The following is a 24,935-nucleotide window of genomic DNA, read 5'->3' as shown; positions in this document are numbered from 1 at the left end:
AAAGGACAGACCATGTGGACGTGTGTGTGTTTTGCTGAGAAGAAAAGTTTACTGTTGTTAAAAACACAAGTGGAGCAGCGGCAGCGTGGCGCAGAGCAGCGGCGTGGCATGGCGTGGCATGGCATGGCGCGGAGCAGCAGCGCCGTCTACTTGTGTCTGCTTCCGCGTCGTTTCATGGCGGCCGTGCACTGAGGACAGTACCACTTCCCTTTGGGGGCTTCGCTCAGACCCACGCAGCCGTAGTGGAACCACTCGATGGGACACTGCAAGACGCAACGCAGCATGCGCACGCACACGCACACGCGCACACGCACGCGCGCACACGCACGCGCGCACACGCACGCGCGCACACACACGCGCGCACACACACGCGCGCACACACACGCGCGCACACACACGCGCGCACACACACACGCGCGCACACACACACGCGCGCACACACACACGCGCGCACACGCGCGCACACGCACACGCGCGCACACGCGCGCACACACACACACACACACACACACACACACACACACACACACACACACACACACACACACACACACACACACACACACACACACACACACACACACACACACACACCACACACACACACACACACACACACACACACACACACACACACACACACACACACACACACACACACACACACACACACACACACACACACACACACACACACACACACACACACACACAGACAAACGTCACGCGCACGAGCCGGGAACCGAATTCTTCCTTTGCTTTGCAGAGCAAGCGGGCCCCCGTTACTTACGTCTGTGTTGTCGCAGCCCACCATCTCCCCGTAGGACACCTGCAATCAAGCCATCGCCGGGTCAGCCACACACTACACGACCATACAGAGCGGCCACGAGGACGCGGCGCCACCTGGTTGCAGATGCAATAGCGCGGCTCGTTGGGGTCGTAGGTCCAGTCCACTTGGCCGCCGGCCTCAGCCTCGGGTAGCACCGACGCCTGCTGGGAAAGTTCCTGAGCCAACGCGGACGACGACGAGCACGATGACAGCGACGACGAGGACGAGGACGAAGACGACTGATGGTTGGAAGACTTCACGCCGCTTCTAGAGAAACGAGGCAGCAACAAAAAAAAGCCCAACATGAAGAGAATGGCTTTTGCTTCACTCGTCCCCTTTTCTGACAACCATTTTGTCTTACTTGGACTTGCGGCCTCGAGTATCCGAGGCGACGGCGGTCGGAGCCAGCGTCTGCGTCAGGGTGGACGCCAGCGCGGAAGACGGATACGGAGAAGCCTCGCGGGACAGTGAGAAGTCTCGGCTCAGCTGGAAGTCGTTGTTCTTGATGGCCTCGTAGCTGGCCTTCAAGCTGGACGTCCGCCGACCCTCCTTCATCTGGCGGCGGCAGTGACATCCTTACCGCTACGGCATCTCGCTCCAAACGGCCAGCCGCGTGCGTGGCCCTTTCCAAACGCCCCCCTCCCCTCCGCCATCTGACCTGAGCGGTGGCCTGCACGGCCTGCGCGGCAGCCATGCTGATGGCGCCGGCTCCGGCGGCGGGTCCGGCGGGCAGGGAGCTCAGGCCGTAGGAGGTCAAAGGTTGGGAAGAACTGACTCCATAGATGCTGTTGGCGGTGGACGAGGAGGATGAAGTCATGCTGTTGCTACGGCAACCTGCGCCAAACACGGGAAACAGGTGAGAGGCGAAGAGGCCGGCCGGCGCGCGTCGAGCAAGTTTCGGCTTTTGATTTTCCGCCGTACCAGGCACGTTCTCCTTGCAGGCGTCCGACGTCAACGTGGACAGCAAAGCTTCCGACTTGAACTTCTTTTCCGGCACGTGTTCCGTCGTGTGGTGCGCCGAAGCGCTGTACCTCCGCTCTGTCGCCGCGGAAATCAACATGAGGGCACCGAGAAGTGGGCGGCGGCTGCAGTGGCGAGACGACGGGGCTCAACTCACTTTCGACGACAGCGTGAGAGTGGACGTGGTGGTTGTTGACGGGCTGAGACGGGCCGTCCATCTCCAGAGAGCCTGTGGGACGAGCGTGCCCAATGTGACAGGGCGGCAGGCGGGCGGCAGGCGGGCGGCAGGCGGGCGGGCGGAGCGGCGGGCTCACTCACGTCTCTCCAGGATCTCGGTGATGCCGGCGTTGTCGGCCTCCAACTCCATTTTGAACTTGGCCAACTCCTGATCCAGCTTGCGCAGGTGCCGGTCCACCTGGGCAGAGCAGCAGGGACGGCTAGCGTCCGTGACTTCCCGAGCGAGTGAGCGAGCGAGCGAGGAACTCACCAGATCGTAAATCTGATTGGCCAGTTGCACTTTCTCATCTGCGTCTTCCAGAGCTTTGTAATAATCCTGAACACAAGCACCATGGTAGCATCATGTCAGGGATAGAATAGCTGCGCCCCCCAATCAACAGCCGGCCGGGCCTGCTACCGCCGCGCTACGTAACTCGCTCGAGAGCACGCCGCGTGACTTCCTTTGATTTGGGGCGCAGGTGTCGCCGCAGGGAAAAAAGCTGCTCGCTGAGCTGTGCCGTCAACACATCTGACCTTCTTGATGACCTCCATCTGCTCCTCTCGCCACTCTGGTTTGTTCTTCTTGGCGTTGACAAAGAAGTCCGTGACCTTCTGCTCCAGTTGGTCCGTGGCATCTGAACACGGCAGCAAAACACGTGAGCTCGGGCGAGGCTAGCATGGAATAGAGCGCGCCGACGGGGGTGGGGTGGAGTGCCGCGTCGTGGATAAGGCGCGACCCCGCCCCATGTCTCACGACGCACTTTTATTCTTTGGCTTTCGACTGGCTTCCCCGTTTTGGTGGACCTCACCCAGTATTTTTGTCATTTTGGCCACGAGTCATTTTGTACTCCGCAATCTTTCTGCTCCCTGACCCTACATTTGTCTTCTCCCAGCTTTGGCTTTGACTGGTTATGTCCCAAAGTTCTCTGCTCGCTTTCTTTCCTAGCATTTATGTCCAGCCCTTGCTTTTCCAAAATGTGTTTTGCCCTCTGCTAGCTTTGCTCGCTAAATGTTTTCTCTTCAACCACTGCTCCTAGCTTTGACTGTTTTCCCTCCATTAGCTTTTCCCTGGTCTCTCCTGTCTTGTACTCCATTTTTCCTCCGCTAAGATATTCCTCCTCAACTGGCGTAGTCTTGCACTCTTTGCATCCACAATTAGGCTGGTCGTGATTTCTTCTCCTCCAGCTGCTCTGCTTGCGTCTCCAAAGCACACAACACGGCCGCTATCACGAGCGTCAATAAACCTTGCATGCATGTGCCGTGCGGTGTAGGCGTTCCGACGTACTTTGGACCTGCAGGTCCATCTCTCTCATTTCCGTAAACCTGTCGCGGAGATCCATGGGAAGCTGCTCGATCACTGAAAAGAGGAAAAGGGGGGAATGGGAGGCGAGGCGGTGAGGTGGGTGGGGTGTAAATGGTTACCGCGCTAGCTCGGCTAGGCTAACAGGCGGACAAACACAAAGCGGCGGCCGAGGGGACACATTTGCGTCCAAAGCGCTCACTGGGCCGCATCACACGATCCCAAATGAACTCATACTCACTCTCCAGATAATCTTCTAGGTACAACATGTCGACAAATAAAAGGAGCTTGAACGCGTTTATAGACACTAGTGACTTCTTTCAAGATGGCGCCGTCGTCTGCCTTCTTCTTCTTTGACTATTGATTGCACACCAGGCGTAGCGTTGTACTCTGCTGCCCCTTTTGGCAGAATGTCGCATTACATTTACATATTCCACCCATTCATTTCCCGGCACGGCATGTTCATCGCGTATGTGCATGCGTGTTTGGCACTGGTCTGGTTTCACTCAAAAGACCGAAAATCAACACCATCATCATTCCCACTGGTAACCAGCATGCGCCTTATTTTTGCCTGAGACTGCAGTGGAGTTGAGTCTTATTTCATTTCTGGCTTGAATATTGTGGCAACTTTGTATATAGTTAGAGTTGTGTTGCTTCCGATTGCCGGGGGAAGGCAGCAGGGGGGCGGAGATGGCGGAAAAGAGTCCCACAGCGGGTTGTTAGAGAGGCTCCGCACATTGTGTCTCGGCGTCTCTTCATGTTGAACCCTTGTTTGTGCAATAGAGCCAGTTACGACTCACCTGGTACTTCAGTAACGTTACAACAATACTTCATGTCAAGATGGCTGATTTGTCGCCATAAGATGCCCTTTCTTGCCTACCTGAGCGAAATTTAAATTGAGACCACCCCTCTGTATAATTGCGCAGTTTGAGCATTTAAGTGTTGTTTTCTTCATGGTTGAACTGGTTGGGCTCAATGGGCGACTTTTGAAATAAGAGGGCGCCAAAGACCATGTGCTTTTTCCATTTATTCTAAAAGAGGGCCCGGTGACAAAGAAATGCTTGCAGTCGCTCACTAAGTGACACTTTTTGCTATTGCAGCACAAGAAGCGGCGCGACAAGAAAACAGCTCCGAGCTGATGCAGTGACCAATGGCGGGCGGCTAAGCTAACACCGCTTGCTGCGACGTGGCTTCGTCAACACGAGTGTTGGCGAACGTTCCAGTGGCAAGGCGCCGTCGGGCTGAACCGGGAGGGAGGAAGTGGCAAGATCTTCAATGGGTGGGGCCCGCTCCCGCCAGGATCTGCTGACGCCTCCTCATGACCTCCCGCAGCTCGGAGCCAGACTCGCGCTGAAGACAGCCGGGTGGGGAACAACAAGAGGAACAAACGTCAAGACGTGGCAGGGTTGACGGAGCTTGAGGGGAGCCAGGCGAGCAGGAACAACATGAAGACCAAGGGGAGGGAGAACTCAGCAATGAGCAACGCCGACGAGGAACGGCTATGAGGAAGGACAATGAGGAACAGCCGTGAGGAACAATGATGAGGAAATATGTCAGCGACGGAGCGGCTAGTGGAGCGAGAGCTACTGTGAGGACTTGTGTGCTGAGCCACACGCCGGCAGAGGGTGTGAGGTGAGCGTTACAGGACGCCAGGAAGCGGGCTTCCGGGGCGGTAGCAGCAATACCTGAATGAAGCCATGAAGATGATGCCAAGAGGCTCAGAAGAACACCTGAAGAGAGCACACAGCACGCTCGCCACACAGCGCATGCCAACGCAAGCGGTGAAAGAGGGGGGGGGCAGAGGTGGACCCAAGTCACACGCCAAGTCACACGCCAAGTCACACGCCAAGTCACACGCCAAGTCACACGCCAAGTCACACGCCAAGTCACACGCCAAGTCACGCGGATTGATTGAAGCGTCAAGGCCCAACCTCGGAGTCTCCGTCCCGTTCAAGCGGCCCACCTACCTCCAGCGCGGCCTTCTGCACGGCGACCTGGCTGAAGACGCGAGCGCCGTCGTCCGGGCAGACCGTTTTCAGCTCGTTCTTGTTGAGCGAGAAGAGTTGCGCACCAGTCAGCACGCCCAGACTCTCCACGGTGCTGCGCGCAAACAAGATGTGGCCGCCGTGACTTCTTTCCCGCCCAACCGACCGTATGCGCCGTGGTCCGGCCCTACTCACACCGGGGCGAAACCTTTGGCCTCCAGCCAGCCACGCACGTCGTCGGGTGACGACTCGTACGTGATGCTGACACCGGGAAGGTTGGAGGCGGCGGCGGCGCCGGCAGCAGCGCCGCGCCGCGCCGGCACGCCGACTTGCTTGCAGGCGCTGCGGCCCAACGTCAGGCGGTGGAGTAGCTCGTCCTGGACTTCCTCCATGGTGGACTTCCTGCCTAGCAACACATTTGAGCACAACATTCACGCACAGTTGCCAGTTTGGGTCTTTTCCTCAACAGCACCAAAAGCGAGCCAACGCTCCACCGACACGTTGGCTTGGAGCTCGATGGAGTCGTCGAACCAAATACGACCAATTGAAGGGCCGTGCCGGGCATACTCACGATCGGTAAGGGCTCTCGCGGCGGTGTTGTCGTCGTCGTCGTCTTCGTTTGCCTCACGGGTCGGCGCGCCGTCGGGGCGACTGACGCGCCACTCGGCCACGGCGGCCGTCTCGGGGCCGGCGTCTACAGCGTGCGGCGGTGTGGGCGGACCAGCGGGCGGCGGGGGCATGGGCACCACTTGGGCGGGAAGCTTTTCCGTCCTGGCGACGCTCTGCTTCTGAGGGGCAGTGAGGAGACCATGAGCGGGCGGGGTCAAAGTTCAACATGCCGGGGTAAAAGGTTACCTCGTTGAGCTCTCCCAGTAATTGCTGCGACCCGCGCGCAAAAAGAAAACACAAACATACATACATACATACATACATAAATAAACACGCTAAGTCTCTCCTCAGCTAGTTTGCTAGTAGCTTGCGTGCTAGAAAACCAAGAGGGCAAAGCGGGGCTGGGCGAGCGACGGCAAAGCGGGGCTGGGCGACGGCCCCTTGTCACTTTCAGATAGCTCGTGCCTGCCTGGCGTTTTACATTTCCGGAGTGAACGTGTCATATTTCACTGTACAATGGGTCCAATCCACTTAGTCGTTTGACGGCAGTGAGTGACAGTTGAACACGACTGGCACATCGGTTGTTGCTTGTCAGAAAGCCTTGCTCAACACTGATACGGCCTTCACAGCCGCTCGCATGTTTTTAGCCACAAAGACATGAAAAAAAGAAAGACCCTGGCAAATTAACTTGAATTCATGAAAATAAAACAAACATGTAATGCTAGCACACACACACACACACACACACACAAGGAAGAGTCGGACATGCGAGCCCGTCGGGTTGCAAACGTGCGACTGTCCCTTTGAGAAGCAAAGCGTAACCGCTGCTAAGCCCCGCCCCTACCTTGAACACGTCAAACTCCTTCCGCGGCATCATCAGCTTCAAACACAAAGAGGCAAGTGGACATGCGTGAGCCAAGGCCAGGAGGATGGCTCACGCCGTCCGTCACAGGCCGGCAGCTCTGCGCAGGCATTGGAGGCACCTGTATGGTGTGGCTGTAGACGGGCTCGGCGCCGCGACCCGTCATATCCACAGCGGGCGCAGCGGCGGCCTCCAGGATGTTGTTTGGCACGTAGCCCAGCGAGCCGTCGCCGTTGCGCACCTTCCACCACTGCTTGCGATCATCTAGGACCTGTGAGACAGGAGGCAAGAGACAGGTTCGCTGCCGCCGCCGGCACCGCCGCCGGTGCTCACCTCCACCAGCTCGTCCTTGAGCACTGACAGCTCGGTGTTGTTCCTGGCCACAAAGTCGTACTTGGATTTGGCAAAGCGTCTGCTTTGCTTCCTGGAAAGCAGCTGCCGATCAGGTCCGTGCAAAGTGGGCGGCGGGATCTTTGCGGCGTCAACTCACGCTTGGTGTCCGCCGGCGTGCTCTGGGGCGACGTCTTCTTCCAAACTCTGTCGGCGGGAGGCCTGCCACACAAGAAGGCCGCTGAGCTGCATCGGTCCCCGCCGTCCCGCCGCCGGCGTCTCACCTCCTTTGAGTAGCTTTCGCCGTCGGCCAGGCATCCCGTGGGTCGTGCGGCAGCCGGCGGCGGCGGCTCCCAACCGTCGTCGAAGACCAGCGGGCACGGCGGGAAGTCGTGATCCTTGGGCCACTCCAACCTGTCCGAGCAGTGGCTCGAGGTCAGGGTGCGCGCGGACGGGCGGCAGATCGGCGGCTTGCCCGGCCGGCCACGGCGACCTGCACTTGGTCCACCCATCTCCCAGCGCCACCCAAAGGCGGCGCTCCTCGACGGTGCCGGCGGCGTGCAGGAGCTCGATGGCGGCGCGGGTGAGGAGCGGGACCGTTACGCCGCGGGCTACTTCGGCGCCGCCCGATGCCCGGACCACCTGTGCGAGGGGGCGGAGCCGTCAGCCGCGCTTCCCATTGGGCGGGGACGGTTCCTACCATTCTCAGGGGGGTGAAGAGGAAGTGGAGAAGCTCGTCTGCGCTGGGGTTCTGGATGCGGCCGTTGAGTTTGCCCTGCGGACGGGACACGCGGGCGGCGCTCAATCCTGGGGTGGGCGCTGTTGGCGCTTGCAGCCTCACCAGCTGGTTGAAGGCAAACTTGAACTTCTGCAGACAGTCGAGGAAGCGGCGGCGGTCGGGCGCTCTGGAGCGCAGCGTCAGGACGCCCTCTAGAGGACAAAGACACGGGTCAGGCAGGCAGACAGCGTCACTCCCCCATGCAAGCTGCACGTTGCCAGCACCTCCGGGACTCTTCTTGTTCTTGTTTTTCTTGCGCTGGGCCAGCTGACCACTGGCCTCGGCCACTTTCTGCAGTTGGCCGATGAAGGCCTCGATGTCGTCCAGGAGGCGGTTCAGGATTTGCTGAGTGCAGGCAGCGCAATGTATTAGTGCTGAAATCTTACAAGCCAGGCGCCGTGGCCAGGCGCCGTGGCCAGGCGCCGTGGCCAGGCGCCGTGGCCAGGCGCCCACGGTGCCGTGGCCAGGCGCCGTGGCCAGGCGCCGTGGCCTGGACCTGTGGCACCACACCAGCAATGACGTGGGAGACGCCTGCAATTGGCTTTCTAGTTTCAGAACGCGCCGATCTCTTTACATGTGCTCTTCAACAAATGATTCCACCACGTCAAGTCCACTCCAGCGTGCGTGCTGGCCCAATGAAAGCCTGCCATCCTGCCATTCTGTCGCTATTCCACCCATTGCTTTCCTCTTACCACATCGCGGTCCACAAGGACCACCTCGGCGTCCTCCAACGGCACCTTCTGCGGTTCACCTGCGTGCAAAGGCCAGGCCAGGCGGTGAGCTCTGCGTACGGGCCACGAGTTCGCTGTCGCTCACCACGGCGGTCCGGCGGGGCGTCGGCTCCACTCTCGGGGTCATCCGCACCGGTCGGCGCTTCTGGGGCGGCAGCGGCGGGAGGAGGCGGGATTTGGCCCTCGCTCTTCAGGATCATCCTACCGGTGGCACATCGATCAGTCAACGCGCTCGCTCGCTCGAGCCGGCGACGCTCCAAAATACAAAATGAAGGGTGGCGGCGGCTGATGTGGAGCCAGCGGTCATTCTAAAAAACGGCTTGGACTGCTGCCATATTTTGGACGGAAAGCCTTGCGCATTTTTAATTACGGGCAACTGAAAGCTAAGCGGCGGACTTTGGGCGGGCTACATCCGGCGGTACGCGTCTCGGGCAGGACTGACTTGAGGACCTCCGGCCGTTTCCTGGCTTTGCCTCCTTTGGCGTCCGTCAAGGCGCTCTGGATGTCGGCGTAGATCAGGTGGGCCTGCGGACGTGCGCGGCTTAGACGACGCCAAGGTAAGCCCCCCCCCCCCACCGCCTCACCTTGATGTGCTCGCACTGGAAGAGGTGAAGGTCGGCTTTGTTCTGACCCAAGTCCTTGCACACCAGCGCCAAGATGGAATCAAAGCTGCACGCGTTGCTCACCGCTTGGCACTGCTGGACCGAACTCAGCGGAAACACTTCCAGCTCGCACTGGAACACACAAAATGGCGAATCGAACAAGGACGGTGCGTGCTATCAATCAGCAGAAGAGGGCGAGCCACCTCGGTGTCTGCGTCGACGAGGCTGACGTTGTCGCGGTGGACACGCAGCAGCATGTCCTGCGTCCAGATCTTCCCTTTGGCGTCCAGCAGCCGCAGCCGTCGCACGCCGTCCTCCACCGTCAGCAAGCCGGCTTTGCGCTCCATCACAAAGGTGCTCAGGTGCTGCGCCGGAAGGCCGACGTCAGCCTTCCGGCGGGACGGCTTTGACACGCCGGACGGGGGCTCAGGCGGGCGCCACTCACCTCCACCTGGTACTGGGACGTGTCAGCGCGGCTGTCGACACTGCTCGTGCGATGCCATTTCCGTCGCCCTGGCGCACACAAACGTCAAAGCACGTCTCAAGCCGAGGCCACGTGCCAGCGACACCGCTCACCTTTCCGCTTCTGTCCGGACGATGAGTGCAGGAAGTAGACTTGATCGCTTTCTGTCAACACACATTGCAAACGGCCCCTTGGTCGAGGAGAGCGGACAGCGATCGCCAAAGGCGCCGACTTACCGACAAGAGCTTTGGCACGGGACTTTGCCGTAGCTTTGGCTTGGGAAGCGTCATGGCTGCTGTCACATACACAAACGTTTAGCATTAGGATTCGGAGGGGCGGAGGTCATCTCTCGAGGTCAAGATTGGGTCCCGGTCTGGAGTCAGATTCTGAAGATCGAGTCTCGCTTTCGGTCAAGTCGGGTCCAGGTGGGGGATCAAGGTCACGTTCTGCGGTCCCGGCCCAGTTCAGGTCAAGGTCAAGTCGAGGTCACAGTTCCGGTCAAGGTCCGAGTCACCGTCCGGGTCACGTCCGGCGAGCTGATTTGAGTGACGGAATTAGCAGCGGCGGCGGCTTGAGGATCAGCTTCTCGGGTCAACACGGGGAGCATGGGCGGCTTTAGCGCAACTAGCGACGCCACTGAGCATATTATCACATTAGCAGGTGACGCCACGCGCACGCCAGGCCCCATTGACGGACGCTACGGGCGCTAGCATCGTGTCGTCCGTGAAGGTCCGACGCGCAAGGCTCAGACGGCAGCAGACTTGGACTGACTTGGTGTCGGAGGGGCCAAAGATGGGGAAGGCTGGCGTCTCATTGCCATTCATCTCGTTTGCGATGAACAACTGAAAGACACACACACACACACACAAACACACCAGACCAGCATTGAAAATATGCCCTCGGGTGCCATCTATCACATCATTGGAGCACAACCACGTGTGATGTAAAGATCGCAATCAAAGTGTCATCACAGATGACAAGCGGTGACTTTTCCCACAGCTTCATCATTTAGTCAGCGGCCGGCCCGACGTCCATTTTAGTTTCGGTATCCATGGCAACAGAAACGAGTAAGAAGACGCAAATGGTACAATGTGAACACATAGTGTCAGCACCAACTCATTTCTAATTTGCTCGGGCCGGAAGCCGAGAAGAGAAGAGAAGAGGAGGAAGGAGAAAGCGGACGGGAGGGGATGAGAGGACACGTCCGCGTGACGCAGCATGCGGCCCCTCCCCTCTGCGTCAGGTTGCCATGGAGACGGCAAGCAGCTCAGCCGGCAAGCAAACACGGACTTGGAAATGTCGTCGTGGTCACCGACACTCCAACGCAACACGTTGCGGACTGTGCGGGTCCGGTGATTGACAGCCAGCCCGTGCGCAATTTGCGCATGGACCATAAAAGCACTTATGGGGCCTCCCATTTCCGTGCACACGTGCTTGTTGTTGGAGCGGTGGCGACAACACGGCAGCTCAGTTTGCGCAGACGCACACGCATGCACAACAAAGAAGATAAGAAGATTGGACAGCCAAATGCAACCGATAGATAGAAAGAAAGAAAGAAAGAAAGAAAGAAAGAAAGAAAGAAAGAAAGAAAGAAAGAAAGAAAGAAAGAAAGAAAGAAAGAAAGAAAGAAAGAAAGAAAGAAAGAAAGAAAGAAAGAAAGACGTTACTTCGAGGAACATGCGCGGCGCATGTGGTTACGAAGCAATCGTCACAATTCTCAGGTCGTCAAGTGACAAAGCGTGCGTCAGGTGAATTGTGCGCGTTAGCAGGCAAGTCGTGCGAGCTCACTGACCTTCTCCAGGAAGTCTGCCTGCCTGCCTGCCTGCCTGCCGGTCGGCCGGCCAGCAGCAGGAGCGGGTGGCTCACCTTAGAGTCACATGGGAGGGAGCGTTGCGGCCGGGCGAGCGAGCAACACACGAGTGAAGCACAAACGCGCCCAAAGGGACGGTGAAAGGCGAGCAGCAGCCACCCACAATCCTCCTTCGGCTCGGTTTAAGCTCCTCGGCACCTGACCTGACGTGGGGCGGGAAACAGGAAGTCCGTTCAAGATTTATGATTCCCATTCGGACTCTGCGCCTTTGTGCCCCTTGCTTCCTGCTCCACACACAAGCCAGGCAGCCAGCCAGCCAGCAAGATGACCTTTGCACCTGGAAACGTGGAGAAGAACAAACATGGCCATTGACAGTTGATAAAACAAGAGCTTGCCCAATATGCAGCCTCCGGCATGCACGCTAATGCTAACGGCACTTGACGAGGCTGAGCAGAGCAGCGCCCCCTGCGGTCACCAAAACTTTTATTCGCGCCTCCCTGACCTGCCGGCACCAAAACTTTCTTTCTTGGTTGCTACTGTCAGGAAGCTGTTCGCCCCTACGATTGATCAAGTAATACTAGGAGCCCATTTTCAGCTGCAGCAAAAGCGATAACAAACACAGTGGAAATGCCTTGGAACATGTTTATTAAAGCGCGACCCCCCCCCCCCCCCCCCCCCGAAAATAAAAAAATCCAAGTGCAACAAAAAGTTCCGGGTGGAAGCGGCATCTCAAATCAAACAAATCAAAAGCTCCCTGAAGTTTTTAAACTTATCACTGACGCCGCGGTAGTCAGATTAAAACAAAAAAAAGGCCAATAATAGGTCGATCCTTAAGAGTTGGTCGCTATGAAACTGGTCGATTTGAGGTCAGCTGCTGCTCGCCGCCAAATTAAACGAGCTGGGAGGCACAGACGGCGACAGCCTGGCTTTCTGCTCACCGAGGAGCGTCCGTCGTCTCCATCCGTCCGTCTATTTGCGTGGCCGTGACGAGCCTCGGGCGAGCCTGGCTTTGCCTGCAAACCCCCCCCCCCCCCCCTTTCAGCTCAACGTCCGTGCTTCCTCCATATGCAAAATGACCCCAGCGGCTGGGCGTGACCTTTGGCCTTTGCGTCAGGACACGCCGATGAGCTCCAAGCTGGCAGAAAAGCTGTCTGGCGTGGCCAGCTGGGTTTCCGTCCCGTCCGGATAACTTCGGGTCTTCTCAAAGTGGCTCTCCTCATGCCAACTCCTGCGAGAAACGCCGCGGTCGGACGCTCGGGGCTGCCGCGGCGGCGCCTCCGGCCCGCGAGCAAACGCCGCCGAGTAGAAGCGCGCCGTATCCGAGGGGGAGAGGCAACGGCGGCCCCCCGGGGCCGGCAGGATGTCCGAGTGCCACCCTCTGAGGGTGCCGCCGGGCCAAGCTCCGGGTGCCCACCGGCGAGGGACGGCGGACTCGTCCCAACTTTGCTCAGAGACCTCCTCCACGGGGGAGAAGTGACGTGCTGACTCTGGGGCGCCGTGGAGTTGGGCGGCGTCCTCCGGGCCCCGCGCCAGCTCGTCCGGCCGAGCGGAGTGCCGTCGACCGGCCGGGACCTGCTGTCCACCGGCCGGGACTTGCCGTCGCGCTTCTCGGGAGATCTTCTTTTCAAAGTCTAGCAGCTGACCCAGGAAGTTGAAGTTGGGGGAGATGCTGGGCCTCTTCTCCTTCACAAACCTGCGGGTGGACGGACGACACCGCCAGTCAGGAGCGCGTGGAGTCGGGAGCGCGGCGGCGATCCGGGCGGCGGCGGCCACCTGTACGCCTCGTCCAGCGACATGTCCATCCGCTTCATGATGTAGGCGATAGCGATGGTGGCCGAGCGCGAGATGCCCGCCAAGCAGTGGACCAGCACGCGGGCGTCCGACGCCTTGGCCTTCTCTGTAAGGTACGCCACACGCACATGAAGAGCGAACGGCGACGGGAAGCGTGCCCAGAGTCGCGTGACCGCTTGCCGACCGATGAAGTCCAGCGAGGCGTCCAACCAGGGGAGGATCTTGTCGCAGAAGCCGTCGTCCACGGGAACCCTCAGGAAGCGCGAGTCGGCGATGAAGTCGGGTTTGGGGCACGTGTTGCTGGCGTTCAGCACGTAGGCGATGGCGTCGCGCTGCATCGCTTCCTGTCAGCCGTGCGCGCGCGCACACACACACGCACACACACACACAGGCAGGCAGGCAGGCAGGCAGATGTCACGCCGGAAGCCACATCATCAGCAGGCGCAGCCACCTTGTTGAGGACGTCCCGCTGGCAGCCCAGGTATAGGTGCGGCAGGATGCGGGTGGGGCCCGGTGTCGCGGCCGGCGGAGACGACGGCTTCGCCGCCGCCGCCACCGGCGTCTGCTTCCCCTCGCACAGGCACGCAAACTGGTGAGAAAACTGCGAGAAGCCGCCTGAGCTCACACAAGAAAGGGGGCGGGGCGGGGCGGGGGAGGTCCTGTCAGTGCGCGTGCCGTTAAGAAAGAGCTGAGAAAAGTGCCCACACCGGCCGGACCCTCGCTGCTGACGCTCACTTGCGGGAAATTCCAACAAACTAAGCCCTTCCAACTGGGCCGAACCCCACTTCCAGAGCCAGCCACTCACTCTGAGCACTCACCGGCCAGCAGGCGCACGGACGGGAAGTGCGGCTGGAGCTTGAGGAGCAGGACGGCAGCGAAGGCGTCACTGCGCAGTGCGCACGCATCCCACGAATCCTCATCGTAGACCACCAGCTGCAGGCCGGCCTCCAGCGCCACCTGAACAAAGGGCGGGCAGGTTCTGGCAGGTCAGGCAGGTCAGGCAGGCAGGCAGGCAGGCAGGTCAGGCAGGCAGGCAGGCAGGCAGGCAGGCAGGCAGGCAGGCAGGCAGGCAGGCCAGCGCCACGTGAGTGGCCAGTTGACACGGCAAGCAAGAGCGGGCCTCACCTCGCTTCCGGCGGCCTGGCGCAGGACGTCCTTGACGTGAACTTTGTCCCGCTGCAGCCGCCGCTTAAGCAGCTTGGATGCGTTGACGTTGACGGCGTGGGCGATGCGTCGCGCGTTGAAGTCCGCAAAGGGTCGGCTGTCCACCAGCAGCACGCCCCCTGCTTGACCCGGGACCCTTCGGCCCCCCTCTAGCAGACCCGCCAGCGCCTCCGCCGGCAGGGAGCGCACCCGGACGGGTGTGGGCGGCTCTGTCGCCAAAGAGGCTTCCGCCATGTCACGACGGCCAACGCCGCGATGACGTCCCGAGTCTGACGTCAGGCGCGGGAAATCTTTGAACAAAGGCGACAAGAAAAAGGCACGAAACATGAAGGGCTGGTGAAAAGGCAGAACACGGCATCGGTTAAGTTGACGTTTGAAAATGGGGATCATCTAAACACCGAAGAGTTAATAACCAGTGGATTAGCCACGTGTCAACGTTCAAGACAAGTCACGATGAAACGCTCGGTGTCTCCGAGGCAACTCGAGTTGAGCCAAACGGACAAGTTGTCGTGACGTCACCACACGTCGAGCCAAACTCGAGTCCATTTTGCGACTCACCGCTCGAACGTTCGACATCGGAGTCTTTCGAGGCCCAGGCGGGGACCCAACTTCAACCGTTGCCGAACAAAAACAGTTTTACAGGCGTTGTGTGCTCGCTCGTCCAAACTTTATCCGCGTCCAAAGGCGCTGAGGTCATGGCGGAGAAAAGAGCATTACGTCATCCCGACGAACTGGCGTCTCTTAAAGGCGCAGGCGCACATTACAATTCATTTCGAAAGAAATTACAATTACAACGCTACTGTCTCCAAAACGGAAACTTCTGTGTTGCTCTTCTCTTTGTTTACCTAGGTTAATCTATGTTCTAAGTGTTTTGTGTGAGCATCGACGATCTCCTAATCAGGTATCTGTCTTGAGTCTTTGCACATTTGATACACTTTCGATGCAATATTATGGCCGCTGTCGAACTTCCTTCACTGTCTTTGTGAACATCACATCTTCCCTAATTTCCCCCCAGTATTGAAGACGGAAGAAAAAGAAAACACATTTGATCATTCATTGTTGTCATGAGAAATAAAGTTTTGAGGAGAAAAAAAAAGGAGGCGTGGTAAATGACCTTGTCAGCGAGCGCTGTGGTTTCGGGGCGGGCTCTGCTTGTTGCCGTTGTTTTGGATCAGGACAATTGGTGCCGCCCTTGTCACTTTCGACGCCAACTGAGAGCCGACGTGCGAAAGGCCAAGCGGAGAGCCGCTCAAGCGGAAGGCCGGGGCCGGGCGAAGGCGAGCGAGTGAGCAGCCAAAAGCCTCGCAAACAATCCGACATGGAGGAAAATAACAAGGTGAGCTTGGCGGGCGGACATGTTTGTTTGGAATGGTCTCGAGACGTGACGGAACGGAGGAAGACCTTCAACTCTTTCGTCATGTGTGCGCTTGAGTGCAGATGCTGGCGGTGGGCAAAGCCAAGAAGCCCGGCAAGCGCGGTCGAAAGCCGGCCAAGATCGACCTGAAGGCCAAACTGGAGCGAAGCCGTCAGAGCGCCAGGGAGTGCCGCGCCAGGAAGAAGCTGCGCTACCAGTACCTGGAGGAACTGGTCTCCAGCAAGGAGAGGGCCATCTGCGCGCTCCGGGAGGAGCTGGACATGGTGAGACCGACGCAAGAGCCGTTGCTGCCCTCTTCCGTGCTGACGTCATGCCTTTGCTCACAGTACAAGCAGTGGTGCTCGGCCATGGACCGGGGAAAGATCCCCTCGGAGATCAAGGCTTTGCTGACGGCCGACGACCAGCAGCAGCAGCAGCACCGGGGGCCTGCCGTGGCGGGAGGCGCAACCACCAGAACGGCCAAGAGCGCCAAGAACCAAAACGTCTCATGAGGGGTCACCGCCGGCCACCGCCCTGATATAAAGAAGATTTTGTCCTGACTTTGGAACATTTGCTGGACGCCACCGCCGGCAAGTCGCAGGACACGTCCACTCGTCAAGCAGGCTACTTGCAGCTGTTCTTCTTGAAAATCAGCAATAATAAGAATTAAAAAAATCCAATCAAGCCAACAATTGTCATCTGCTCAACTGAAATTTAAAATGGCCCATATTACAGCCAGGCAACATCGCTTCTGAAAAGGACGCAAACACAAAAAGCAATCGAGAAAGGCAAGAGTGTGGAAAAGCACTCGTACATCGTCTGATCGAGGAGAAACGCGCGGCACGCTTGTTCGTGTGGTCACAGACACCGGCGTGGCGTCTCCTTTGCTGCCTACAACGGTGCGAAGGCTCCAATGTGTAACCTTTACCGCCATCTAGTGGTGAATTCATACGTTACACCTGCTTCCATCCAAAGCCCGTGCCGGCGGTGCCGGTGCCACACTCTTGGCAATCCTACCACAATGTCTTAGGCATCGCGAGTGTATTGCATTGCATTGGGTCAGTGAGCCAGCAAATTTGTGATGTCCCCTATGTAGCAGAAAGACGGCGAGCGACGAGCGTACTGGACTTACCATTATACATACACACACACAAAGCAATGTACATAGAGAACGACATTTCACGCAGGATTGAGACTAAATGTGGGCTTTTCTTGTGAAAGAAGACGACAATATCGAAACGTTCTGCAAAATCCCAGCTCCCTTGACTGTGGCGCCCGCCCGCCCGAGCGACAAGAAAAGTGGAATGTGAAGAGTGAGAAGAAGCCGCCGCCGCCGCCGCCGCCGCCGCCGCCGCCGCCGCCTAGATGCATTTGGGTTTGTTTTCACGGAGAAGCCACATGAACATGGAATTTGGATCTTGAGAAAAGGCAGTCAAAACGTGAAAGAAAAAACAAAAACACCCCTGACAACGCATTTGCTTCTCCTTGAAAACAATGAGTTACCGCCAGCAATACAAAATGTCACACCAATGGATTTTCCGTCTACGTTTACCCATAAAGCAATATGCAGACGAGCTGGCCCTTTGGAAAGCTTAGTCCATCGGGGGCCTTCCGAGAGGCCGACTCTTTCTTGGGCATACCGTCGAGGTCCGCCCCAAAGGCGCCGCCAAGCCCCACGTTAACGCCCTGGGTTTTGCCAGCCCCGCTGCCTCAGCTGAGCGCGTTACACAAAAGTGTTGTGGGTGGCCCAGGCCAGTTTCTTCTGGTCTTTGGCGTCGCGCCGGAAGCTTTCAATGGTGGTGGCGGCGGCGGAGTCCTTGGCGTTGACGGGCGTGTCGACCACCCCCACGTAGTTCTTCTTGGCCAAGCGCGAGCTGGCGGTGATGGTGTAGGCGTCGCCGCGGTAACACTTGACCGAAGACATGCAGAAGGTTTCCCGCATGCCACGTCGGAAGTTGGCGTTGTAGACCGAGTACAAGGTGGGCTTGGAGGCGGCCGAGCCAAAGGAGATCCAGGCCACGGCGGCGAAGAAGAGCAGCCCCCGGCGCCGCCCGGCCTCCTCTCGCGGGTGCCACAGCTGCGCCAGGTAGAAGGGCGTCCACGTCACAAAGAAGAGCCAGTTGAGCACCAGGAACATCTTGATGGTCTTCACCTTGGTGAGAGGGACCGTGTTCATGGTGCGCCGCACCGCGTGGCCGTCGGCTCCGAACCTCCAGATGTGGCCGACCACCCGCCGGTAGAAGGAAGCGATGAGCGCCGCCGGGAGAGCCAAGCCCAGCAGGAGGTGGGCAGCGGCGTACCACAGGCCGCCCCGGCTGTCGGGCAGAAAGAAGAGGCAGTGGTGGCTGTCGGCCGGCGGCGCACCGGTGGCGCCGTAGAAGAAGATGCACGGCGCCGCTAGGGCAGCGGCCAGCAAAGTCGACGCCAGGATCATCTTCTTGGCCTTCTCGCGGGACACCTTGAAGCTGAGCGGGTACACAATGGTGTAGAAGCGGTCCACCGAGATGGACAGCAGGACGTAGACCTGCACGCCGGGGCACAGGTGCTGCACGTAGCGGGTGGCCGCGCACGCCGCCGCGCTCAAGGGCCAGCGCCCCCATGCCACCTGCACCAGAACCAGGGGGGCGCCGCCCATGCTCAGCAGCAGGTCGGCGCAGGCGATGGCCACCACAAAGTAGTTGGTGGTGGACTGCGCTCGCCGGCTGCGGCGGATCACCAGGCACACCAGCGCGTTGCCCAGGACAGACAGCAGCCACAGCGCGCCCAACACCAGTGCCAGTGCCGCCACCTCGCCCGACGTCAGCCCGTCCTCGGCCGCCCGTGCCCGGGTCGCCGGGATGCCGGAGGGCACGGGTGCCGCCGCCGCCGTGCCGTTCTCCATCTCAGAGTAGTTGAAGGACGCCGGGTAGGAGAAGGCCGGCGCAAACAGCGAGCGCTCCATGGCCTCCGTGTTAGCCCACGAGTACACCATCTGAAGCACAGCACATGATGCTTAACGTTAGCAAGGGCACATGGCCAGACCGCAACGCTTGGGAGGCTACTTTTTCCGAATAACGACGCCAGCCACTACAAGAATTCATTCAAGCATTCAAATATTTGTCATTCACTGCAAAAAAAAAACTAAACGGCCCCCTCAGTTAAGTGCAGTGGAGTGGCTGGAGCCCAATATTTCTCTTTTGACAGAAAATGAATATCGGACACCTCCATGAATTAATGAAGGAAAGCTAAATTTGCATTTAGTAATGTGAAACATTCCTCATTTAAGCAGGTTTGAGGCTAACACCCGTTTAACAGGAAGTGATGAGCGAGCGGGCGGGCGGGCGGGCGCGCGCGCACACAAATGACGAGTCGAGCCCCGCCCCCTGCGCGCACCCGTCTGCCTTCAACGATTAAGTCTCAATTAGTCAATCAACATTATCGTCGCACACGAGAATGCGGGTGCGCGGACACGTACCTCCAAGCGAGCCGCACAATGATTCAAAATAGCTGATAATCGATAAAGCCCTCAGAGCGGGAGATGACAAAGAGGACGAGGCGACTTGCGTCCATCGTGTCCGTGCGCGCGCGCGTGTTGATCACTGGAGGAGGAAGATGAAGAGGAGGAAGAGAGTTCCTGGGACGTACCAAGTCATGTGTGAGGGGGGGCATAACCCAGCCCCCCTCACAAGGAACGCCCACCCAAATTGGAAAAGGCGCGTTACACACATACGTATATACATACATACAAATACATTTGGCTCACACACTCACACAAAGCAGTTGCTTACGTGAAAAGTTGCTGTCGCAGCATGTCATCACCATGGCAACAGCATCACCATAGCAACCAGCACAGGGCAATGCGTCACGTGACATGTCGTCAATGGCTTTTTGTCGGATTGGTTTTGTAGTTTTGGATCTTTTTATTGGACCTTGATCATCATCACATGTACAAAGCTGAGCTGCCATTGAAATATTTACAAAAGAGCAGCAGCTATTTACAAAAGCAAAACTTTTGCCGTGCCGTGCCGTGGTTCAACCCCGCAAGGCTCCGTCCAGCGTCAGCGTCCCGAATCTGAAGAAGAAGAGCAGCAGAGCGCCTTTCAGCACCTCCCGCTAAGCTTCAAGCTAAGAGCCGGGCCTATTTTTTTGCACGCGGAAAATGAACGCCACACCCGGACGGCCACCAATCGAGCGACGGCAAAGGCCAACTTCAAAAGAGCAGCAACTTGACTTACCTTTATGACCTTTGGGCTTAGTTTTGCGCTACAACACGGCTGCTCGCGGGCTCGGGGAATTACGGAATACAGGGCCCGGCCAAACGTACTGGCGACCCGACAAAAGGCCAAACTGCGCCCGCGCGCTTGAAGCTCGCCTAGACTTGGAGCGGCGTCTCGACCATCCAAAGGATGACACGACACTACGCTAGCACACGCAGCGGCGAGCAGAGTGGCGTGACCTTTCCAGGAAGTGGTTGTTCTCGGCCAATTCCTTGACCACGCCCTCCATCTCCTCCTTCAGCTTCTTCATCCTGTCCCCCCCCCCAAACAAACACACACACACACACACACACACACAACGGTCAGTAATGTCATCCCGATGTGGCGAGAGTTGCGCTTCTCTCACCCAAGCGTCATCTCCACCAGCGTGTTCTGGCTCAGGTACGCCTGAGGCTTGAGACCGCTCAACACCAACGGAAGGACATGGGCGGGAATTTGCTCCTGCAGCTGGACACGAGGCGACAAAACGAGATCAGCCGACGAGCTGAGGCATCAGACGCTCGCTGGCTCTCTCTCTCTCTCGGGCCCACCTTAGCGGCTCGCTCCATCAACACGCTGACTTCCTTCTCGATGCCCATGAGTTGAGTGGTCAAGGAGAGCAGCTGCTTCCTCACGTGGTGGATCTTCCTGTAAGCGCCTTAGTTTAGCCAAGGCAAGTGGCGGCGGAGAGCGGCTGGCTGACCTCATGGACTCTTCGCTCTTAGAGATGAAGAGGCGGTACTTCATGGCGCACTCCTCAGTGAACAGGGAGCGAGCTTTGCTGGCGTGCAGGACCAGCTTCTGCCTGTGGTGGCAAACAAACACCAGAGTCCAAGCCAGGCGGTGGCAGCGGCGGAACAAGGGAGGGAGGACACCTACTTGTCAAACTTGTGGATCTGCTCCTCGTTGTACGGCAGACCTGAAAAGACACGCACGCATGCACATGCCTGAGAAGAGCCAATGTTGTTGTGTACTGCAGGTGTACTGCAGGTGTACTGACGGCGCTCAGCTTTGTCCTTCTTGAACTGTTGGTAGATGGCTGTGATGGCATCCAGTAGAACTCTAATCTTTTCCACACTGCACACATATCACGGCGGTCAGACCCTAACCCGTATGGAGCCGTTCGCGCACGCGGGCCGGCTGGCGTGTCCTACTTCCTGTCTTGGGGGTGCGTGCCCACTTGCTGCGTCCAGGCGTCGCTCAGCAGACCTCCCGGGAGGAACTTGGCCTTCAGGTCCTGTGCGTTTCGATCGATTGGTTCCAGCGAGCTGCTGATCTGCGCATACACACACACACGCAAAGCGTGCCAGACAGCGGCGGCGGCTCCCTCCAAGTTGTCGGGCAGCGCCCCACTCACCCTCACGACTTTCTTGTGCATGTCGGCGATCTCGTCGTACTCGGACGTCAGCATGTCAGCTTGCACGAGGACCTCCAACCTGCTCACGCACACGAAAGGCATGAAAGCGGCGCTCTTCAGGCGGCTGGCTCCGGCCGGCTGCGGCTGGCTCACAGCTGCTTGGTCTTTTCCAGCGTCTGCGTGGCCAAGCTGCACAGGTGGAACACCTCGGACTTTTTGTGGACAATCTCGCTGTAGTCCTCCTTCATCAGTTCGCTGTCGGACACGACAATGGGCACCGTCATAAGAGTCACCCTCCTCCTCCTCCCTCCCCACCAACTCACATGAGACCGCGGACTCCTTTGCGCACCAGTTCTTGGGAGACAAGCAGAGACTCGGACGTTTTCCAAAGGTGTCCGACATCCCCTGCGAAGGTCTGAACCGAGGACAGAGGGGGGGGGCATCGGGCCATGAGTGAGAGTCTACCTTTGGAGGCAAGCGTAACGCACGCACGCACCTTGGCGTAGCTGGCGTCCAGGTCCAGGTCGTAGCGGGGCTGCACTTTGGGGGGACTTGCTGCGAACGAGACAGGAGGAGTGGCAGCGCCGTCGTGAGCGGCGCCGTCGTGAGCGGCGCCGTCATGAGAGGCGCCGCCGTGGAGGCGCCGCCGTGGAGGTTACTTACGGTCCTCGAAGATGAGCCCCACGGTGGCCACCGGGTCTCTGCTGACCAACATGATGGGGTTGTCCCTGGTGGTCTTGGGGAAGCTCTTGGCCTGGCGGTTGGGGTCCAGGACCAGGCGCCGGCCCTCGTAAATCAGCTCCTGGTTGTGCGGAGGGATGCTGGTCCGGCGAGACAGCAGCTCCTGGAACAGTGCCGCCCTGCCGACGGCATGGGGGCCGCGTCACGGGGTGAGCGGGACGAGGTGCGGCCGCGCGGCTCATCCCGGCCCGGCTCAGCCCAGCCCGGCTCAGTCCAGCCCAGCCCAGCCCAGCCCAGCCCAGCCCAGCCCAGCCCAGCCCAGCCCAGCCCAGCCCAGCCTAGCCCAGCCTAGCCCAGCACTCTCACGTGTTGTACTCGTGGATGTAGACGTGGTGGAGGGTGGCCTGCTGCAGGCTGAAGACAAAGACCACCGCCCGGTGCAGGATGTCATTGGTCTCGGCAAAGAACTGGTCGAAGCCCCAACACTTTTCCTGGTCAGCTTCCAGGATGTTGGCCAGGACCGGAGTCAGCAGACTCTGCAGACCCCTGACGGCCAGACCGACCACACGTTGGGCCACGGCGACGGTGCGGCCCGCGCAGACGGGGCGCCACTGACTTGGACAAACTGCAGGACACGGGCATCTCGGTGCTCCACTCGATCTTGCCGTTCTCAGACTTCTGGTGACCTGAGATGGTGCCGGACGGCTTCTCTGTGATGATCTTGTACCTGGCGCAGCGAGAGCCTGAAAATGTTTGCCAGCCCGCCAGCAGGCCGCCTTCGAGGGACTTACATGACTTCTTGGTTCCTGCGCGGGCCCTCAAAGGGTCTGAAGGGCAGGCTGCCGGTGGCGGCGTGGTAGAAGGTGACGCCGATGCTCCACAGGTCCACGGTGGCGCCGTACTTCTTCTGGTGGTCCTTCCTCAACACGGCGCGCTCGTACATGTCGGGATGCTGCCGGACAAAAGGGCCCACCGAGTGACTCGGGAATGTGGGGGCGGGGCTACCCGCTTGCCATAGTTGAAGCGGCGGTGGCCCAAATCAACGATTGGCCACCCAGAGATTTTTGTATAGCCAACTACTACGCTACACGGGACGAGACAGTTGGAGCGGCCGGAAACGGGGCCCCGACGGCTGCCTCACCAGGTACTCCTCGGTCCCGTAGAGCGACACAAACTGCTCGTCGTCCTCCAGTTCACGGGCGGCCCCGAAGTCGGTCAGCTTGTAGACGGAGCGTCCGTCCTCGCCAATGACGCGCATGATGTTGCCAGGTTTGATGTCGCGATGCACGATGCCGTATTCCCTTAGGTGGTTCATTCCCGCCACTGGAGTCATCAAAGAGAGGCGTGAGCGAGCCTGCGGCGTGAGCAGCCGGGCAGAAGCGCCGGCCGGGCAGAAGCGCCGGCCGGGCAGAAGCGCCGGCCGGGCAGAAGCGCCGGCCGGGCAGAAGCGCCGGCCGGGCAGAAGCGCCGGCCGGGCAGAAGCGCCGGCCCTCACCGACGTCATGCAGGACGATGAGGAACTCGTCTTCGGGAAGGCCGTAGGCGTTGGACGACTCCTCCAAAACGGTATAGAGACTCCCGCACGGACAGTACTCCATCACCAGGACCTTGTGCCGCGTGTTGGACTGAACGCAGCACACGGAGCCAAACGACAAAAATTTCATTTAGCGGATGCTTGTGGCATGCATCTCACGTGGGGTTCCTGAACAACTTGGAGCTGTCTCCAATCACAACTCAATGTGTCACTTGACGCCACACTCCGCCAATGCCAAAAATCACTTGCGAAGCGCCAACTATGGCTTTGCAAGTTCAAGTGGCCAAGTATCAAACCTTACTACACTTGACTTCCTGAATAGCTTCCGTCCATCACTTTCTGGGTGCCTCACCTCACCAACGTATGTATAGTGGCTGCCGCGTAGGTCAAAACGGGGAATACAAGCGCAAGGTGAGCGCCTCGTTGTGTACCAACCTCCTCCTCGACGGCAAAAAGCTTGACGATGTTCTTGTGGTTGAGCTTCTTGAGCACCTCAAACTCTCGCATCTGCACGTCCAGTGGCCTCAGGAAGCTCAGGTTGTTGAACACTTTGACCGCATACAGGTCGCCCGTTTTCTGGAAACACCTCACACAATTGAGACAACCCGCCGGCCGGCTCCGCAGCCCGCGTCCGTCCGGCCGGCCATCCACCCACCCGCCCACTCACTCACTCACTCACTCACCCAAACTCACTCACCCACTGACTCACCTTGTGTCGGCCGCGATACACGTTGGCCGTGGCGCCCTGACCCAGAAGGTCCGAAATGAGCCACAGGTAGTTGGTGGTGCTCTGCATTATCACGACCTACCTGCGCACGCACACCGTAATTATAGCCTGCCCGTCAATCTCCTTGCGATGACGTCAAAGCGGGAAATCACCGCCAGTCTTTCGCTTTTCTGCGTTTTCGCCGTGACCCGGAAAAATGCCCAAAGTGCTCGTTTGTTTGCAGTCACAACGCCGAAGCGTCCGAGTGACGAAGCCAAATAACGTTTACTGACAAGCGAGCGGAGCGAAGTTCAAGCAGCATTTCCGGCCTCTGTTCCGGACGGGCAACATGGCGGCCCGCTAACAAACCAGCGTACGGCATCAAAGCTGGGGTGCCGGTGACCAAGCTGGGTGCTAAAGGCTAAAAGCGATGTGAAAGTGAAAAGGGAGGGGAGTTTTGTGGCTTAATACGATGTAGAGGAGGACGCTGACTTACCCTTGTCGCTGCAACAGAGTGCTTCCTTTTCCGCTCTGGCCTGGTCACGTGCCGTACGAGCCAATCACAGCGCAGACAACTGCACCTGACGTCACCTGCCGTCAACAAACTTGAGTTTCCTCACCGGGTGGCGAGTTTGAGA

At 58.8% G+C, this 24,935-nt stretch overlaps 6 protein-coding genes across 12 annotated transcripts; 1 reads left to right on the top strand and 5 right to left on the bottom strand.

The window, feature by feature from the left end:
• Positions 1-23: 23 nt before the first annotated feature.
• On the bottom strand, positions 24-3,660 carry ing3 (inhibitor of growth family, member 3). Of its 4 annotated transcripts, none has more exons than XM_037242884.1 (12): positions 3,547-3,660; positions 3,291-3,362; positions 2,540-2,640; positions 2,277-2,342; positions 2,108-2,204; positions 1,947-2,018; positions 1,751-1,867; positions 1,488-1,663; positions 1,191-1,384; positions 904-1,096; positions 706-829; positions 24-290 (listed from the first exon to the last, which is right to left on the bottom strand). In XM_037242884.1, the coding sequence occupies exons 1-12, from the start codon at positions 3,572-3,574 to the stop codon at positions 58-60; spliced, it is 1,473 nt and encodes a 490-aa protein (XP_037098779.1). In that variant the 5' UTR covers positions 3,575-3,660; the 3' UTR covers positions 24-57. The 4 variants fall into 4 exon arrangements, with proteins under 4 accessions (XP_037098779.1, XP_037098781.1, XP_037098780.1 ...); XM_037242886.1 differs by having other exon boundaries at positions 24-263; positions 791-829; XM_037242885.1 differs by having other exon boundaries at positions 1,947-2,048; positions 2,083-2,204; positions 3,547-3,633.
• Positions 3,661-4,312: 652 nt separating this feature from the next.
• Positions 4,313-12,511, bottom strand: eps8a (epidermal growth factor receptor pathway substrate 8a). 3 transcript variants are annotated; one of them, XM_037242866.1, is made up of 24 exons: positions 11,458-12,511; positions 10,437-10,507; positions 9,902-9,960; positions 9,779-9,829; positions 9,648-9,715; positions 9,406-9,567; positions 9,185-9,334; positions 9,043-9,125; positions 8,686-8,801; positions 8,562-8,620; positions 8,094-8,214; positions 7,933-8,021; positions 7,792-7,866; positions 7,585-7,733; positions 7,376-7,505; positions 7,252-7,313; positions 7,095-7,185; positions 6,883-7,032; positions 6,744-6,779; positions 6,146-6,169; positions 5,862-6,078; positions 5,486-5,696; positions 5,273-5,405; positions 4,313-4,655 (listed from the first exon to the last, which is right to left on the bottom strand). In XM_037242866.1, exons 2-24 carry the CDS (start codon positions 10,487-10,489, stop codon positions 4,578-4,580), a joined length of 2,367 nt encoding a protein of 788 aa, XP_037098761.1. In that variant the 5' UTR covers positions 10,490-10,507; positions 11,458-12,511; the 3' UTR covers positions 4,313-4,577. The 3 variants fall into 3 exon arrangements, with proteins under 3 accessions (XP_037098761.1, XP_037098762.1, XP_037098763.1); XM_037242867.1 differs by having other exon boundaries at positions 11,532-12,511; XM_037242868.1 differs by having other exon boundaries at positions 9,902-9,957; positions 11,532-12,511.
• Positions 12,512-12,516: 5 nt separating this feature from the next.
• dusp16 (dual specificity phosphatase 16) lies at positions 12,517-15,467 on the bottom strand. Of its 2 annotated transcripts, none has more exons than XM_037242880.1 (7): positions 14,989-15,467; positions 14,392-14,727; positions 14,085-14,223; positions 13,718-13,881; positions 13,451-13,610; positions 13,249-13,372; positions 12,517-13,168 (listed from the first exon to the last, which is right to left on the bottom strand). In XM_037242880.1, exons 1-7 carry the CDS (start codon positions 15,004-15,006, stop codon positions 12,586-12,588), a joined length of 1,524 nt encoding a protein of 507 aa, XP_037098775.1. In that variant the 5' UTR covers positions 15,007-15,467; the 3' UTR covers positions 12,517-12,585. The 2 variants fall into 2 exon arrangements, with proteins under 2 accessions (XP_037098775.1, XP_037098776.1); XM_037242881.1 differs by having other exon boundaries at positions 14,392-14,720; positions 14,989-15,465.
• Positions 15,468-15,549: 82 nt separating this feature from the next.
• On the top strand, positions 15,550-17,234 carry crebl2 (cAMP responsive element binding protein-like 2). Its single transcript, XM_037242906.1, has 3 exons — positions 15,550-15,766; positions 15,868-16,068; positions 16,132-17,234. The coding sequence occupies exons 1-3, from the start codon at positions 15,749-15,751 to the stop codon at positions 16,294-16,296; spliced, it is 384 nt and encodes a 127-aa protein (XP_037098801.1). The 5' UTR covers positions 15,550-15,748; the 3' UTR covers positions 16,297-17,234.
• Positions 16,929-19,538, bottom strand: gpr19 (G protein-coupled receptor 19). Its single transcript, XM_037242890.1, has 2 exons — positions 19,239-19,538; positions 16,929-18,755 (listed from the first exon to the last, which is right to left on the bottom strand). The coding sequence occupies exon 2, from the start codon at positions 18,753-18,755 to the stop codon at positions 17,508-17,510; it is 1,248 nt and encodes a 415-aa protein (XP_037098785.1). The 5' UTR covers positions 19,239-19,538; the 3' UTR covers positions 16,929-17,507.
• A 125-nt stretch (positions 19,539-19,663) lies between these two features.
• Positions 19,664-24,865, bottom strand: tbk1 (TANK-binding kinase 1). Its single transcript, XM_037242870.1, has 21 exons — positions 24,794-24,865; positions 24,301-24,400; positions 24,027-24,167; positions 23,553-23,682; positions 23,199-23,380; positions 22,849-23,009; positions 22,674-22,784; positions 22,424-22,603; positions 22,040-22,236; positions 21,873-21,931; positions 21,700-21,791; positions 21,530-21,631; positions 21,377-21,455; positions 21,174-21,295; positions 21,020-21,096; positions 20,899-20,938; positions 20,723-20,824; positions 20,571-20,667; positions 20,387-20,487; positions 20,220-20,291; positions 19,664-19,835 (listed from the first exon to the last, which is right to left on the bottom strand). Exons 2-21 carry the CDS (start codon positions 24,385-24,387, stop codon positions 19,796-19,798), a joined length of 2,172 nt encoding a protein of 723 aa, XP_037098765.1. The 5' UTR covers positions 24,388-24,400; positions 24,794-24,865; the 3' UTR covers positions 19,664-19,795.
• Between the last annotated feature and the right edge of the window lie 70 nt (positions 24,866-24,935).

Source organism: Syngnathus acus, chromosome 23 (assembly GCF_901709675.1).
Source record: "Syngnathus acus chromosome 23, fSynAcu1.2, whole genome shotgun sequence".
Taxonomy (NCBI): Eukaryota; Metazoa; Chordata; class Actinopteri; order Syngnathiformes; family Syngnathidae; genus Syngnathus; species Syngnathus acus.
The sequence above is the reverse complement of the archived record's forward strand: the minus strand, read 5'-3'. Positions and strand labels throughout refer to the sequence as shown.

Bases quoted from the DNA above. Each gene is read 5' to 3' on its own strand.
- ing3 (XM_037242884.1), bottom strand. From the start codon at position 3,574: ATGTTGTACCTAGAAGATTATCTGGAGA. The intron at 3,363-3,546 runs GTGAGTATGAGT...TCCTCTTTTCAG, and splicing joins CCTAGAAGATTATCTGGAGA to TGATCGAGCAGCTTCCCATG. The intron at 1,868-1,946 runs GTGAGTTGAGCC...CCGCGGCGACAG, and splicing joins CTCTCACGCTGTCGTCGAAA to AGCGGAGGTACAGCGCTTCG.
- eps8a (XM_037242866.1), bottom strand. From the start codon at position 10,489: ATGAATGGCAATGAGACGCCAGCCTTCCCCATCTTTGGCCCCTCCGAC. The intron at 9,716-9,778 runs GTGAGCGGTGTC...TGTGTGCGCCAG, and splicing joins GTCCGGACAGAAGCGGAAAG to GGCGACGGAAATGGCATCGC. The intron at 7,033-7,094 runs GTGAGCACCGGC...CCTGTCTCACAG, and splicing joins TCAAGGACGAGCTGGTGGAG to GTCCTAGATGATCGCAAGCA.
- dusp16 (XM_037242880.1), bottom strand. The intron at 13,611-13,717 runs GTGGCTGCGCCT...CACGGCTGACAG, and splicing joins AGCGGGACGTCCTCAACAAG to GAAGCGATGCAGCGCGACGC. The intron at 13,169-13,248 runs GTGGCCGCCGCC...GTCCACCCGCAG, and splicing joins TCGCTGGACGAGGCGTACAG to GTTTGTGAAGGAGAAGAGGC.
- crebl2 (XM_037242906.1), top strand. The intron at 16,069-16,131 runs GTGAGACCGACG...CTTTGCTCACAG, and splicing joins TCCGGGAGGAGCTGGACATG to TACAAGCAGTGGTGCTCGGC.
- gpr19 (XM_037242890.1), bottom strand. From the start codon at position 18,755: ATGGTGTACTCGTGGGCTAACACGGAGGCCATGGAGCGCTCGCTGTTT.
- tbk1 (XM_037242870.1), bottom strand. From the start codon at position 24,387: ATGCAGAGCACCACCAACTACCTGTGGCTCATTTCGGACCTTCTGGGT. The intron at 21,932-22,039 runs GTAAGTAACCTC...TCTCGTTCGCAG, and splicing joins GGGGCTCATCTTCGAGGACC to CAAGTCCCCCCAAAGTGCAG. The intron at 20,825-20,898 runs GTAGGTGTCCTC...TTGCCACCACAG, and splicing joins CAGATCCACAAGTTTGACAA to GCAGAAGCTGGTCCTGCACG.